Source organism: Trichosurus vulpecula, chromosome 7 (assembly GCF_011100635.1).
Source record: "Trichosurus vulpecula isolate mTriVul1 chromosome 7, mTriVul1.pri, whole genome shotgun sequence".
Lineage (NCBI taxonomy): Eukaryota > Metazoa > Chordata > Mammalia > Diprotodontia > Phalangeridae > Trichosurus > Trichosurus vulpecula.
In genome coordinates, this window is record NC_050579.1 from 45,473,450 (window position 1) to 45,488,924 (window position 15,475).

The 15,475-nt window shown below is 41.4% G+C and overlaps 1 protein-coding gene across 3 annotated transcripts in view; it reads left to right on the top strand.

The window, feature by feature from the left end:
• Nucleotides 1-1,846: 1,846 nt before the first annotated feature.
• Nucleotides 1,847-15,475, top strand: part of ARNT (aryl hydrocarbon receptor nuclear translocator) — a 63,689-nt gene continuing 50,060 nt past the window's right edge. For 2 of the 3 annotated variants that reach the window (XM_036769052.1, XM_036769053.1), the window contains exon 1: nt 1,848-2,134. In XM_036769052.1, the coding sequence (XP_036624947.1) occupies nt 2,110-2,134 (25 nt within the window). In that variant the 5' untranslated portion in view covers nt 1,848-2,109. Of the gene's footprint in view, nt 2,135-15,475 lie in introns of all 3 variants that reach the window. The other variant, XM_036769054.1, reaches the window with a different exon arrangement.

Sequence of the window (15,475 nt, forward strand, 5' to 3'; positions counted from 1 at the left end):
TGAGTCTCACTGACTCTACTTCCAACAATATCTCTTGTATTGACCTCTTCTTTCCATTGTGTTATCAGACTGGTTCAGGCCCTGAGTTATCATTAGAACCTCCTACCTGGTCTCCCTGTCAGCCCTTCGCATCGATGCCAAAATAATCTTCCCGATGCATGGGTCCCACTGTATAACTCCTCTGCTTAAAGACCTTCCCTGCCTCCCTGAGGAAACTGTGTTTCTTACCTGGGCATTTGGCGACCTTTACAATCTGGTTCTAAGATAACTTTCTAGCCAAACTGGGTATGTTCCCTGATCTTGTCTGGTAGCCTTTCCACTCCATGAATTTTTCCATGTCTGGCCCATAATTTAATCATAGATCTGGAGCTGAAAGATACCTTAGAGATCATTTAGGTAAGGTAGGGAAAACAATAAGCATTTATATAATGCCTACTATGTGCCTAATCTAATCCCTTCATTTGGTAGGTGAGAAAACCACTTCAAGGCCCTTTCTGAGGACCCAGAAAGGTATCCAGTATAACTGATACCACATCCTGGTTACACAAGGCTGTACCAAATTTTACCATACCAAATTTTAGTGCTTCTTCCTTCTTTAAATGTTATCGCTGGTCCCTACACAGTGGCCTTCCACATGATAGCCATTTAATGATGATTGGATTGGACTAGATTTGTAGGAATTTTCTGTATTAACTGGCACAAAGAATACAATTCAACTAGAAACAAAGAGAAAGAAAGATAGGTAAGTAGATAGATGGATGGATGGATGAGTACCTGTTAAGAATGAGGCAGGATCCTAGGCTCTAGGGATATAAAGACAAAACAGCCACTTGCATTTTAATCTGTAGGTATGTTCGTGCAGGTAGCCGGACTAGAGGAGAATACAAAATATAAACCAATATAAATACAAGGTAATTTGAAGAAGGAAAGGGCAGTAACACCTGGTGGAATCAGGAAAGGTCTTGTTTAAGAGGTGACATCTGTGCTTTGAAGGAAGCAAGGCATTCTAAGAGTGAGGATGAAGTGCATTTCAGCCATGGAGATGGAAAAGTCTCATTCTGGAACTTGTATCCTAATTCCTCGCAGAAAAGCATCTCTTCCTAACAGAGTAAGACCAGGGGACTCCCTGACACACATCCCCGCCCAGCTACAGCTTGAAGACGTTCCCTGAAGAGGGGCATCTACTTCCCATTGAGGGGCTGCCAATGGCATTTTTAGAAAGTTCTTCTATTGAATGGGTTGTCCACCACCCTGCAAGTGGTTTTCCTCCGGCAGCCACCAAGTCTACTGAAGATCAAACCCGTCTCAGTGTCCCCTAAGGCTGGTGCCCTCCCTCCCTCGGCCAAGGTATGCTTCGTGCATCTGGTTTGCACGCCGTCCCCTGCACTAGACTGGGGGCTCCGGAGTGCAGGGACTGTCCTGGCCTTTCTTGGTACCCCCAGCACAAATGCCGCTTGGATCGGATCGGCTTATTTCTACGCCCAGCGCATAGTTCATGAGAAGCACTTAATGAATGCTACCTGGCTGACTTAGGTAGAAAGGGAACGCGGAGCTCAGGGGAAAGAAAACGCGCAAGAAAGGCCAGCCTAGGAGCGTTTAATTAACCAAACCCTTAAGGCGGCGGGACGAGTTAGCAGACTCCTAGAGGCCAACTCCTTCGGGCTCTCACGGGCAGCCAGACCGGTCCTTATATAGGCGGGCCGGCTGACGTCACTCCAACCTTTAACCCGGCCCGGGGCCGCCCCGGAGGCGGGGCCATTGGGAGCTCCGGAGACGGTTCTCCCCAGCCCGGCTCCCAGTTGACGAGCTGGCGCTTCGACCTCCGCGGGCCCCGGGTCCGACCCGGCCTTGCCTATTGGTAGGCTTCCTGCCGAGGAGGCCAGGCTCGGATTAGGCCTCTCCTCTCGGGCGCGGAGGCACCTCCCCTGTCAGGGAGGGTCCGGAGCGCCCGCCATCTTGGGCTCCACGGTGCTGTTCGGTGGCGGCGGCGGCGGCGGCTCCGGACAGTGACCTTCCCCTCCCCTGCCTCCTCTCCTCCCGGTCTCGCGGCGGCCACGGTGGCGGCGGCGGCGGCGACTCCTCCCGCCGGGGGGCGCGGCAGCGGGGGCCATGGCGGCGACCGCCGCAAACCCTGGTGAGGACCCTGCAGACCGGACTGGGGGGAGGAGGGGGAGGGGCGGGCGCGACTGGGGCGGGGGTGGGGGGGCAGCCTGGGCCCGAGGGGCCGGCGTCCGGGGACTGGAAGCGCGGGCGTCCCGAGGAGGCCGGGGCCGGGCGCCCGAGGGGAGGGGGAGTCTGGGGTCCGGGGGCGGGGGCTGGGGAGAGAGAGAGAGAAAGGCTGGAGAGGGAGGGGCGGCGCCGGGGCGGAGGACTATTCGGGCCCGCAGAGTCTGCGTGGTGGGCGCGGGGTCCGGCCCGGGGTCCGCCTCTCAGGACCCGTGCGCCCCGCGAGCTTCGGGGGCTTGGTTGGGTCGGTTGGGTCTGAGAGGCGCCTTGGGCGGAATGAGGGGCGGGCTTCGCGGCCCTGGGGGCTGCTGCCTAAGTTAGGGCTTTGTGTCCTCCCAGCCGGGTGTGAGTGAGTGTGTAATTTCATATAGACAGACTATACGTGTAATTTTAGTCTATACGTACCACACACAAACGGATCCGTAGTATTTGTGTATACACGCGTATATATTTATTATGTACGGTATCTACATACTCTGTGGAAGGATTGAATAGTATGTACATAGTATATGCATGTATACAACATAGTATGTATTGTAGTTAAGGCGTGCCCACCTCTTCGTGACCACGTGGATCGTACAGTCCATGGGATTTTCTTGGGAAAGATACTGGATACTTCTCCAGTGGCATAAGGCAAACAGAGGTTAAGTGATTAGCCCAAGGTCATACAGCTAGTGAGTGTTTGAGGTCTTCCTGACTCCAGGCTCAGCATCCTATTCACAGAGCCGCCTAGCTGCCTCTTATAGTATGTGTGGTATTGTGTATTTTAGTATATACACACATGCATGTGTATATATGAGTGTCTGTATATATACATACACCATAAACATATGGATAGGATACACATATCATATATATAGTATATATATTTTCATAAATACACTATATATGAGCACATGGATAGTAGAGACATAGTATATATAGTGTGTATGTAGTACTCTGTATATGCATATATGAATATATGCATTTAGTGCATTTGGATACTATCCATAAGCATATGGATAGTGTATATGTGTATATGGTATTGTGTGTCTATATTTTATGTAAGTAGATGGATAGTCTATATTTAGTATATGTGGGTGTATATATATTTAAACATAGTTATATATATGGTTGTGTAGATTGTGTGTCTCTCTTTCCACGGTCTTTCCAAACGTCTTGGTACAGTTTGGAGCTATTTAAACTATTAAAGCTTTAGCTTCAAACTTCACTAAGACTTTTGGGACACCCTGTATCTTCAAAATTTATAGAGGAATGGGTATATTTAAATTTTATAGACGAATAGATGGTCAGGAGACTCACCTGGACCCTACTTTTAAACTTGGGTTTGTCTTTTAAGAGACTTGTGACCCTAGGTACTGTAGGCACGTGTGTGTTTCTACATAGTTAGGAAATAGGGACTGTGATTCAGAATTAAGCTTTCAGAAGCTTAGATTCAAATCTTATTAGGGCTAGTTTAGGTTAGTTTCCTGTCTTTCAGAATTTTGTTTACAGGTTGGGTAATCTAGATGGTGATTTCTTTTCAAAAGAATCAGTTCAACAGATATCCAAGAGATATAGCATGGATATATTAAGGATTTGCTAAGTGTTTGTTGACGTCTTTGGTATCAAGTCCTAGACCTGGTGCATCAGGAAGACCTGAGTTCAAATTTTGGCTGAGATGCTAACTATATGACCTTGGGCAAATTACTTAACCTCTGCCTCATTTTCCTCATCTGTAAAATAATACAGTACCTACCTCATAGGGTTGTTCTGAGAATTAAATGAGATAATATATGAAGCACTTTGCAGTAGTAACTATGTAAATGCTAGCCATTACTATTATGATAATTGTTTTTGCAGTAAAATGACTAAATTCTTATTTTATCTCTGCCACTGGTTGGTCTGCCTCATTTTCTTCTGTAAAATGACTTAGTTTATTATTTAAAAAAATAGATGTACTGGAAGATTTTTTAAAAGTTCTTTCTAACTTCTAAAATTTAGGGATTCTATAATTCTAAATGTAGTTTTTGCCTGGAGATGAAGGGATGAAATGACCCCTCTCTTATTTTTCATCTTAGCACTAAGTACAGCTGAAACCCCAAGAAAAGGTAAAAAGGTTTGAAAGGGGCTGCTTTTCTTTGGTGATCTCTGGATTCAAACTGAAAATGCTGCCGAAGTATTTCCAGTAGCTTAGGTTTGTCACTAGCTTTTTGATCAGCTCCTTTTAAAAGGAGGAGTATTTCTAGAAAGCAGGGTAGTTAGGCGTATTGAGTTTCTTGTGTTGGTTTTTGTATTAAAATGGATCTCCCTGGATTAAATTGAACCCCTAGAAAAAAGTTATTATTTTACAATAGCAAGAATTTGATAACATCTAATATCAATCATTGTAAATACGTTTTACTAGTTTTTCTGCATTGTTTCTGGAACAAAGATGTATGGATGTTAGAAAAATGTTAAGTCCTTGCTTACTGCCCCTCTGAATGTTCATTATATGTTTCTTATACTGAAAACTTTTTTTCCGAGAGAGGGAGACAGTTTGAGAGATGATGCCTGAAACTATATTGCAGGAAATTCTGAGAGATGAAATTAAACTGGAAGAGTGCTTGTTATTGTAAATCTCACCTTAAAATGTAAATGTAAAATGACATCTTTGAACCATGGAGCAAATAAATAAGACGTTTAAACTGATTACATTGCAGAAGGTAATACAAGAGCAGTCAGCCAAGCTGCAAAACATTTGCAAACAAGTTGTCAGAAGTGAATTTTTCTGCAGTGTGGGAATAAGTTTGTGTGTGTGTGTGTGAACTAACAAAACTCATGATCACATTTTGATGAGGTAATTAATATTAGCTGAAGCCTGTAAGGAAGGATAGCATTTATTTGAGCAGATTCATTTGCTCTTTGCCTCTGTAAATTCAGAAAACAAATTTAGAAGTTAAAAAGTGAATAATTCTTACAAATGCTTGATTGCATTATATTTTTGTGAGGTTTTTTTTTGCATAGGAATAACTCTCAGACTTTAAAAATGTGTAATACATATATTTACATAATGGTTTCCTAGTGTTAATCAGTGCCAAAAACCTTGCACAGGAAGGATTAAAAAAAGGACAAATGACCCAAATGTATAGGCACATATATGTGGTGATATGTGCATCATATTCATTTTTTTGCCCAGCACTCTGATTTCATTAGGCCCTTCCATGTTCAGATGGACAACTCTGATGTGTAATTTATAGTTTCAGAGAATTGCTAACGAACACTGAGAGGTTAAGTGACTTTCTCTTTGTTATAAGACAAGTGTGTATAGAGGCAGGAACTTGAGCTAGCTCTTCTTGACTCCCAGGCCAGTCCTTCATCCACTGGGTTCTCCTGCGTGCCATGCTTCATGCACATTTGCAGGGTGTCCCAAAAGGCCTTTAAGCTGTTAAAATTTAAAACTGCAGTAAGACTTTTGGAATGCCTTGTAAATTTCCCAGAAAATTTATTTCCTTTATTCTTTTCTGCCTGAATTCCTCAAAATGAGGATATCATAGATATATATATACATACACACACACACACACATATATATATATACACACATATACACACACACTTTATATATATATCAGTATCTTTTTGCCATATTTTGTGTGCTCAATGCGAAGTAATATATAGCTAATGTTTAAGTAGCACTTAGGACTTGCAAGAGTGGTTTACATGTTTTTTTATTTTATCAATCTTGAGGCAGGTCTTTTTATTTTACAAATGAAGAAACTGAGGCTGAGACAACATGTAAGTGATTTGTCTAGAATTTGAACTCAGGTCTTTTTTATTCCTTGTCTATCACTCTCTTCACTACACCAAACAAACTTTGTCAAGAAAGATAGTTGGTTATTTTTTTTTTCAATGGGGAAACCAAGGGATTGTTTGCTTGTAAAAGAAAAGGGGATCAGTAATCAATCAATGGTGATGCTTGTTGAATTGAATGCTAAGGGAGATAGATTGGTGGACCCCTTGAGGGCCACCTATGATTTCCAAATCACATTAAAAAATCCCTGAGTTGGGGCAGCTAGGTGGCACAGTGAGTAGAGCACCGGCCCTGGAGTCAGGAGGACCTGAGTTCAAATGTGACTGAAGACACTTGACACATTTACTAGCGGTGTGACCTTGGGCAAGTCACTTCCCCCCCCCTCCAAAAAAAAAAGAAAAAAAGAAAGAAAATCCCTGAATTAAACAACATTACTGACTATAGATGAAATCAGAAAAAATAAGTTAATCTTGCATGTCTTGGAAAGTAATATTTGGTGAGTCAGTATAATATCCCTTATAACTAAAATATTGAACTATATTTTAATAATAATAATAATAAGGTAGAAGCACCTATAGTAAAACTTGTCAGCCTGTACTCCTGAAAGATAAGTAGGCAGAAGGGAAAAGGCACAGTATTTAATGTCAGAAGACTAGAATTCAAGTCCTGGCCCTGCTGCTTACTCCGTGTATGACCTTGGGCAAGTTACTTCATCCCTGTGGGCCTCATTTTCCTCATCTTTGAAATGAGAGGAGTGTAGACATTACTACTTGATGTCTAAGATCCTTTCAGTTTCAAATCTATGGTGCTAAAAGCAGAAAAAGCTGCTATGCTAGCAGGAATATTTATACTATCTGTTTTAGTAAAAATGTCATTTTTTTTGAGGCAGCTAAGAGGCACAGAGGACAGAATACTGGGCTTGGACTCAGGAATACTTGAGTTCAAATCCTGCCTCAAACTCGTACTAGTTGTGTGACTCTTGGCAAGTCACCTAACCTCTGTTTGCCTCAACTCCAAAAAGGGGCACCTACCTTCCAGGGTTGTTGTGAGGATCAGATGAGGTAACATTTTTAAAGTGCTTAGCTCTGTGCCAGACATTGTGCTGAGTGTTGGGGGATATAAGAAAAAAAGGCAAAAAAACAGTTCTTGCCTTCAGTCTAATGGGGGAAACAACATGCCAGCAAACATAAAAGCAAACTATCTACAGAATAAATAGGAAATAATTAACAGGAAGGAGATATTGTAATTGAGAGGTTGGGGAAGGCTTCCTGTAGAAGCAGCGATTTTACTTGGACTTGAAGGAATCCAGAGAGGTTAGTAGTTGAAGCAGAGGAAGGATAGCATTCCAGGAATGGGGGGGGGGAGGGAGGAAGAATTGCTAGAGAAAAATGCTCAGAGAGAGATGGAGTGCTTTGTTTGTGGAACAGCTGGGGAGGCCAATGTCACTGGATCAAAGAATACCGGTTGGGGAAGCAAGTTGTAAGAAGACTGGAAAGGTATGAGGGGGCTGGGTGATGGCTTTGAATGCTAGAGCATTTTATATTTGCTCCTGGAGGTGATAGGGAGCCAATGGAGTTAGTTTATTGAGTTGGGTGGTGACATGATCAGACCTGTGTTTTAGGAAAATCACTTTAGTGGCTGAAGAGAGGATGGATTGGAGTGGGGAGAGACTTGAGGCAGGCAGACTCACCTGCAGGCTATTGCAGTCACCCAGGAGTGAAGTGATAGGGTCTTGTGGGGGAGGTGGGGTGGCAGTGTTAGAGGACAGAAGGAGGAATATTGGAGACATGGTGCAGGGGGTGAAGTAGATGAGTGTTGACAACAGCTTGAGTATGGTGGGTAAGAGAATGAAGAGTCCAGGAGGGTTGCAAGCCTGGGGGACTGGGAGGATGGTATTGCTCTCTACTGTAATAGGAAAAGTGGTGGGGAGAGAGGGAGAGGAGAGGTGTCACAGTGTCTCCAAAAGAGGTTATAAAATGCGATGTGTTGCTTATTGTGTTTGGAAGATAATTTGGGAATAGAGTACTGGAGAAAGCTCTGGACTTGAAGTTGAGACCTTGTTTTGAATCTTGCCTCTGACACAGCTTTGTAAGCAAGGGCAAATCAGCAGACCTCCTTGACCCTCCATGACAGTGTTTCCTTGTTGTAAAACATGGATAATAATACCTGTAGTATTTAGTTCAAAGGAATGTTGTAAGGATCAAAGAGATAATGAACGTAAAGCTCTTTTGAAAATATTACACTGGGGTGTGTGAGTGTGTGTTTGTGTGTGTGTGTGTGTGTGTGTATGAGAGAGAGAGAGAGAGAGAGAGAGTTCAGTTATGATAACATTTCTAATATTGAAATACCTATACTTGTATTTCTGGTATGAATTAATAATTTTTCCATTAATTCTAGGTTTTTTCTTTTTTATTTCTTTTTTGTCCTGGAAAGTAGAGGTTAGGTGTTCCATGAAGTCTTTGTTCTTCTTGGGTGGTCTATGGATTGAAAAAAAAATTGAGAATCACTTGGTTGATTTGGATATATGATTTGTGATGTAGTAGTACAGAAGAAATTATGTAGAAGAAAGGAACTGATTGGAAGAGGGCCAGGTATTTGATTTGGATTTTGGCATTCATGACAGCCCTTGTGAACTAGTTTGTGTATGGGGTGGATTTTTCCTCTCGAGTTCGGGTTAGCATCAGTAGAGACCTATTTTGTGCTGTAGGCTACAGTTTTATTGTAGATGCAGAATTGGAGAGAGAAGCAAGAGGAAGTAAATCATCTGTGTTTCTGAGGGTAATATTTAGGAAAAGTACTTTCTCTTCAAATTACTCCACACCTTTTAGGCTTTAGAACCTTAAAAACTAAAATCATTTTAGGTTTTTCAACCTTGGAAAGTCACCATTTGATCAACTTCTTACCTGTTACCTGTGTTTACTTTTAGTGAAAGGTGAAAGTTGAAGTTGTTTTCTGTCCTGTTTGGGAGAGCATTCTTCAGCGTATCTGTCTTATGTCTGTGGAGCCAGTGAATAATGAAAAGTTTTCAGCATTGATATTTTCAATAGCTAAAGCTTTTTAGAGTATGTTACATGATAATTCAGTAGTTAAAGCCCAGATATATGGAGGAAGATGTCTCAAATCCTCATGTTGTTTCATGAAATCAGATTTGTAGACCTTGAATCATACACTTTTCATGCTCATAGAACTTAAGCAGGGTAGGTGGTTTTAAAATACATGAGATTCCAGTTCTGCAGGCTCTTTTCAGTTCAATGGATTTTTTTTTTGTTTTTTAGTTTTATTGATTTTATTGATTATATATAGATTTTATTGATTTCTTTTTGTTTGTTATAGTAATTTTTGGAAAACATCTCTCCTCAATTGGACCCTCTGCCCCTAACAAATAAAAACCTCAACAAAAATGTGCGTGTGTGTGTGCATGCGTGTGCGCGCGCGCTCGCGTGCACACATGCTGTAGATAGATAAGAAGACAAAAATTGAATCAGCCCTTGCTCTTGAAGCCCTTACATGCTCCTGGGGGGAGGAGTTCTCCATCAAACACAAATAAAAAGAAGGAAGACTTCATGGAGTAGGGGATACCTAAATTGAACCATGACGAAGGATCTGAGGCAGAGTGAGGAGAAAAGTGCATTTCAATTATGAGAGACACAGCTTGTACAGATGCATGATGGCAGGAACTGGAATGTCAGGGAACACCCAGTAGTCCAGTTTGTCTGGAACTAGAAAGCATAAATGATCATAATGTGGATAATAAGGCTGGAAAGGGAGGGTGGAGCCAGATTTTGGAGGGCCGTAAAAGCCAGGCCGAGGAGTTTGTATTTTATCCTTGAAGCAATAAGAAGCAATTGAAGCCGTTGAGCACAGAAGGGTATGGTCATATCTATGCCCTAGAGAAAACTAGTTTGGCATCTGTGTAAAGGAACCAGGGGACCAATTGGGAGACTCTTGGAATAGGTCAGGGCAGATGTGTTGAGGGCCTGCACTAGCATGGTAGCCACGTGAGTGGAGAGAAGGAGATAAATGGAAATATATGGAGGTAGACTCCACAAGACTTGGTAACTGATTAGATGTGGGTGAGTAAGGGAAAGGGAAGAGTTATGGATGACATCAAAGTTTCAGACTTTGAAGCAGCTGTTCCTTAGCTCGAGCATTCCATTTGTTGTTTACTTCCTTTTAAACCCAAGCGATATACTGATAGATGAGGATTAACAAAGATATTATTTTGGTTCTGGTCTGTGAAAAAAAAATCTGTGTTTTTCTACCTATAAGTATTAGGACTGTGATTCTTGTACAGATTGGACTAGAGGACTTCTGAGGGTCTTTCCATTTCTGAGATTCTATGATTTTGTGAAGTTTCTTTCATGAGGTTACTTCCATGAGGTTACTTCTAAAGATTAGTGTTCAGAGAGCCAGCTTTCTGAATAGGGAGAAGTACTCCATACCCACCCTGTTTCCACTGAATTCTCACATGTGGGGGAAGGTAGCATGTCAGGTAGTTGTCAGGTGCCAGGCAGAGACCTATATACAGAGTTATTTATTTATATGGAAAGAAAAATACAAAAATGAAGGGAAGGCACTTTCTTCATGATTTTACCTAGATTTTACAGTTCAGGGATATAATTGAGCTCAATATTCTTTCTAGAAATTTGTGGTTTTTGGGGGAAAAAATATTCTGTAGATGCCTTTTACTTTTTTAAAGGTCATTTCTTGATCTAGTTTCTCCCCCTTCCCCACTTCCCATTAAACCCTTCTTTGAAATAAAAACCACATGTGAAAGTATAAGCACCATTCCAATCTCTTTACAGAGAACTGGGAAATGTGTTTCATCATCTATTCTTTAGGACCATTGCAGATTTAATCTGAGTTCAGGAGTGTTTTAGTCGTCTCATTTATTGATCCTTATACTTTTTGTTTGTATTGTCGCCATAACCTTCTATTATCAAGAATCCTGCCTGGCATGTTGTGGCCACTCCAGTAAACATTCCCTAGTAATGCTGAGAGGAGTTTTAGGTGGTATCTCTTTATTAATCAATATGTTGGTTAAAAATATGGAAGTCACAATTGCCAGCTTTCCTATAATTATGTGGGGACGTAAAGGTACATTTAGCTCCTGGGAGTTAATACATAGTGCTTTTATATGGGATTCAGGGGAAGAATTTAATAAATTTATTATAGAATCTAATTTATAACATCTTTGCTGCTTCTGCTGATTATGTGCCAAAGGAGAGATATTTGATTGACAATGGAGTAGCAAAATTTTCCATAGTGATCTAGTGTTCTGGTGTGAGATTGGTAGTAGTTTGGCTGATATTAATTAATTAACATTTTAAAAAGTAAAACAGAAAGAAAGGTTAGGTTTGTAGTACAACTTGAAAAGCTCTTCTTAAAATTAAAAAAAAGATAAGTTTTTTAAAATTTTGTAACAGTGAAAAGTATGTAAGGACAGTTCTTTGCAATGATGGTAATAGCTGACATTTAGATAGTGCTTTAAAGTTTACAGAGTGTTTTAAATATATTTTATCCTCTATCTTCACAACAGCTCTGAAAGTTAGATATTACAGTTATCGTTCTTACTTTGGAGATAAGTTTAGAGAGGTTAAATAACTCATATTGCTAGTGTTAGAGGCAGGATTTGAACTCCCATCTTCCTGACCCAAATTCTAGCCCTTTATGAGTTGTAGCTTTTCTGATTTTTCTCTTCTTAAGAGTCATTCTTTCCTAATGCCTTGCTATAAAAGTCCTCTTGTATAACGAGTCCAATATTCCATTCTGTACAAGTGAGACTAATTAGGAAAGGAGGTTTATTCAGTATAAGTGGAATAAATCTGTTTTTAATGAAAGATTCTGTATTGCTTACTCTAACCAATTTGCAATTATGAGATTCCTTGGCTTTTTTCCCCCAACCCTCTCCAGCCATAGGACTAGAAAGTAGCAGGGTATATCTGCCCTCAGAGGATCACACAAGCGAAGTATGGAGATGCTTCATCATTTTTCATTCAGTCAATTAAGTATTTACTAAGTGCCTGCTACATGCCAGATACCATGCTGGTGCTGGGGATCTAAAATAGAATAAATAAAACCACTCCTGCAAGACTATATAGAATAAATACAAATAACTACAAAGTAGTTAAATATAAGATAATGTAAGGTAGAGGAAGACATGAGTAGTAGAGGAAATCAGGAAAGACTTTATGGAGAAGGTAGGGTTTGAGCTGCCTTTTGTCAGAAGAGGGATTCTTTGAGGGGTAGGCAAGGAGGACATTCATTCTAGGCAATAAGGAATAGAAAGAAATCCAGTTTGGCTGTATTTATATCAAGAGGGGAAGTAATTGTTCAGTAAGGCTGAAAAGATAGGTTGTGGCGCCTTTAAACAGGAGTTTCTTTTCTTTTTCTTAATCTTATTTAATATTTTATTTTTTCCCAATTACATGTAAAAATAATTTTAACATTCTTTTTTCTTTCAAATTTTGAGCTCCAAATTCTCTCCCCTCCTCTCCCCCCACAATTGACAAGCAATTTAACTTAGATTATACATGTATAGTCATGCAAAACACATTTCCATGTAAATCATTCTAAACAGGAGTTTATATTTGATCCTAGAGGCAGTAGGGAACCAACCAGTGGAGTTGAATAGGGAAGTGACTTGGTCAGATTTGTGTTTAAAGAAAATCACTCTGGCAGCATTGTGGAGGATGGACTAATTTGGGGAGAGGCTTAGGTCAGGGAGACTAATTAGGATGCTCTGACAGTAATCTAGGGGAGTGGTGATAAGGATCTGAACGTAGAACAGCCTATCTAGAGAGAAGGACCTTTTACAAGTAGGCTGGCCACTCAGCAATTATTTCTTTGCAGTGCATAAAGTAAAAATACAGAATAAGGGGGCGGAGCCAAGATGGTGGCTGGTAAGCAGGGACTAGAGTGAGCTCCGTACCAGAGTCCCTCCAAAAACCTATAAAAAATGGCTCTGGACCAATTCTAGAACGGCAGAACCCACAGAACAGCAGAGGGAAGCAGGGCTCCAGCCCAGGACAGCCTGGATGGTCTCTGGGTGAGGTCTATTCCACACGGAGCTGGGAGCTGGGAGCTGGGAACGGAGTGGAGCAGAGCCCAGCCTGAGCAGCGTGGACCATCCAGACCAGAAGCCGGGCGGAGGGGGCCCTAGCGCCCTGAATATGTGAGCTGCGGCAGTTACCAGACCCCTCGACCCACAAACACCAAAGACTGCGGAGAAGGTTAGTGGGAAAAGCTGCGGGAGTGGAAGGAGTTCACGGTTCCGCTTCCAGCCCCGGGGGCAGCGGAGGTGGGGCAGCTAGAGCTGTTGTTACTTCCAGCTCCAGGCCCACCTGGTGGGAGGAATTAAGTGGTGGATCAGAGCAGGAGTGCAACAGCCTGCTGAAGATCTAAGCCCAGTCTGGACTGGGGGTTCTTGGGGAAGGAGTAGCGAGGGTCTGACAGAGCTGGCACCTCCCCCCCAAACGTGGAACATAGAACTCGTTAGTCTACAAGCAGTCATACCCCACTGAAAAACTCAAGGGTCAAGTTAGTTGGTTGGGAATATGGCCAGGCAGCGAAAATGCGCCCAGATTCAGTCTCAGACTTTGGATTCTTTCTTTGGTGACAAAGAAGACCAAAACATACAACCTAAAGAAGACAACAAAGTCATAGAGCCTATAACAAAAGCCTCCAAGAAAAACATGAACTGGCCCCAGGCCATAGAAGAACTCAAAAAGGATTTGGAAAAGCAAGTTAGAGAAGTAGAGGAAAAATTGGGAAGAGAAATGAGAAGGATGCGAGAAAACCATGAAAAACAAGTCAATGACTTGCTAAAGGAGACCCAAAAAAATACTGAAAAATACACTGAAGAAAACAACACCTTAAAAAACAGACTAACTCAAATGGCAAAAGAGCTCCAAAAAGCCAATGAGGAGAAGAATGCCTTGAAAGGCAGAATTAGCCAAATGGAAAAGGAGGTCCAAAAGACCACTGAAGAAAATACTACTTTAAAAATTAGATTGGAGCAAGTGGAAGCTAGTGACTTTATGAGAAATCAGGATATTATAAAACAGAACCAAAGGAATGAAAAAATGGAAGACAATGTGAAATATCTCCTTGGAAAAACCACTGACCTGAAAAATAGATCCAGGACAGATCATTTAAAAATTATTGGACTACCTGAAAGCCATGATCAAAAAAAGAGCCTAGATACCATCTTTCAAGAAATTATCAAGGAGAACTGCCCTGATATTCTAGAGCCACAGGGCAAAATAGAAATTGAAAGAATCCACCGATCGCCTCCTCAAATAGATCCCAAAAAGAAATCTCCTAGGAATATTGTTGCCAAATTCCAGAGCTCCCAGATCAAGGAGAAAATACTGCAAGCAGCCAGAAAGAAACAATTTGAGTATTGTGGAAACCCAATCAGAATAATCCAAGATCTGGCAGCTTCTACATTAAGAGATCGAAGGGCTTGGAATACGATATTCCGGAGGTCAATGGAGCTAGGATTAAAACCTAGAATCACCTACCCAGCAAAACTGAGTATCATGTTCCAAGGCAAAATATGGATTTTCAATAAAATAGAGGACTTTCAGGCTTTCTCAGTGAAAAGACCAGAACTGAATAGAAAATTTAACTTTCAAACACAAGAATCAAGAGAAGCATGAAAAGGTAATCAAGAAACGGAAATTGCAAGGGACTTACTAAAGTTGAACTGTTTTGTTTACATTCCTACATGGAAAGATGATGTGTATGATCCATGAGACCTCAGTATTAGGGTAGTTGAAGGGAATATGCATATATATATATATGTTTATGTATATATATAAGTGAATGTGTGTGTATGTATATATCTATGTGTATATGTATGCATGTGTATGTATGTGTATATATATATGTGTGTGTGTGTGTTTTTATGTATATGTATGTGTATATATATATGTAAAAGAGAGAGAGTAGACACAGGGTGAGTTGAAGATGAAGGGAAGATATCTAAAAGAAATAAAATGAAATTAAGGGATGAGAGAGCAACATATTGAGAGAGGGAGATAGGGAGAGATAGAATGGGGTGGATTATCTCGCATAAAGGTGGCAAGAGGAAGCAGTTCTGTGGGAGGAGGGGAGAGGGCAGGTGAGGGGGGAATGAGTGAACCTTGCTCTCATCAGATTTGGCCTGAGGGGGAATACCATACATACTCAGTTGGGTATCTTACCCCACAGGAAAGAAGAGGGAGTAAGATAAAAAAAAAAATAAAAGGGGGGGGATGATGGAGGGGAGGGCAGATGAGGGTGGAGGTAATCAAAACAAACACTTTGGAAAGGGGACAGGGTCAAGGGAGAAAATTCAATAAAGCGGGATGGGTTGGGAAGGAGCAAAATGTAGTTAGCCTTTCACAACATGAGTATTGTGGAAGGGTTATACATAATGATACATGTGTGGCCTAGGTTGAATTGCTTGACTTCTTAGGGAGGGTGGGTGGG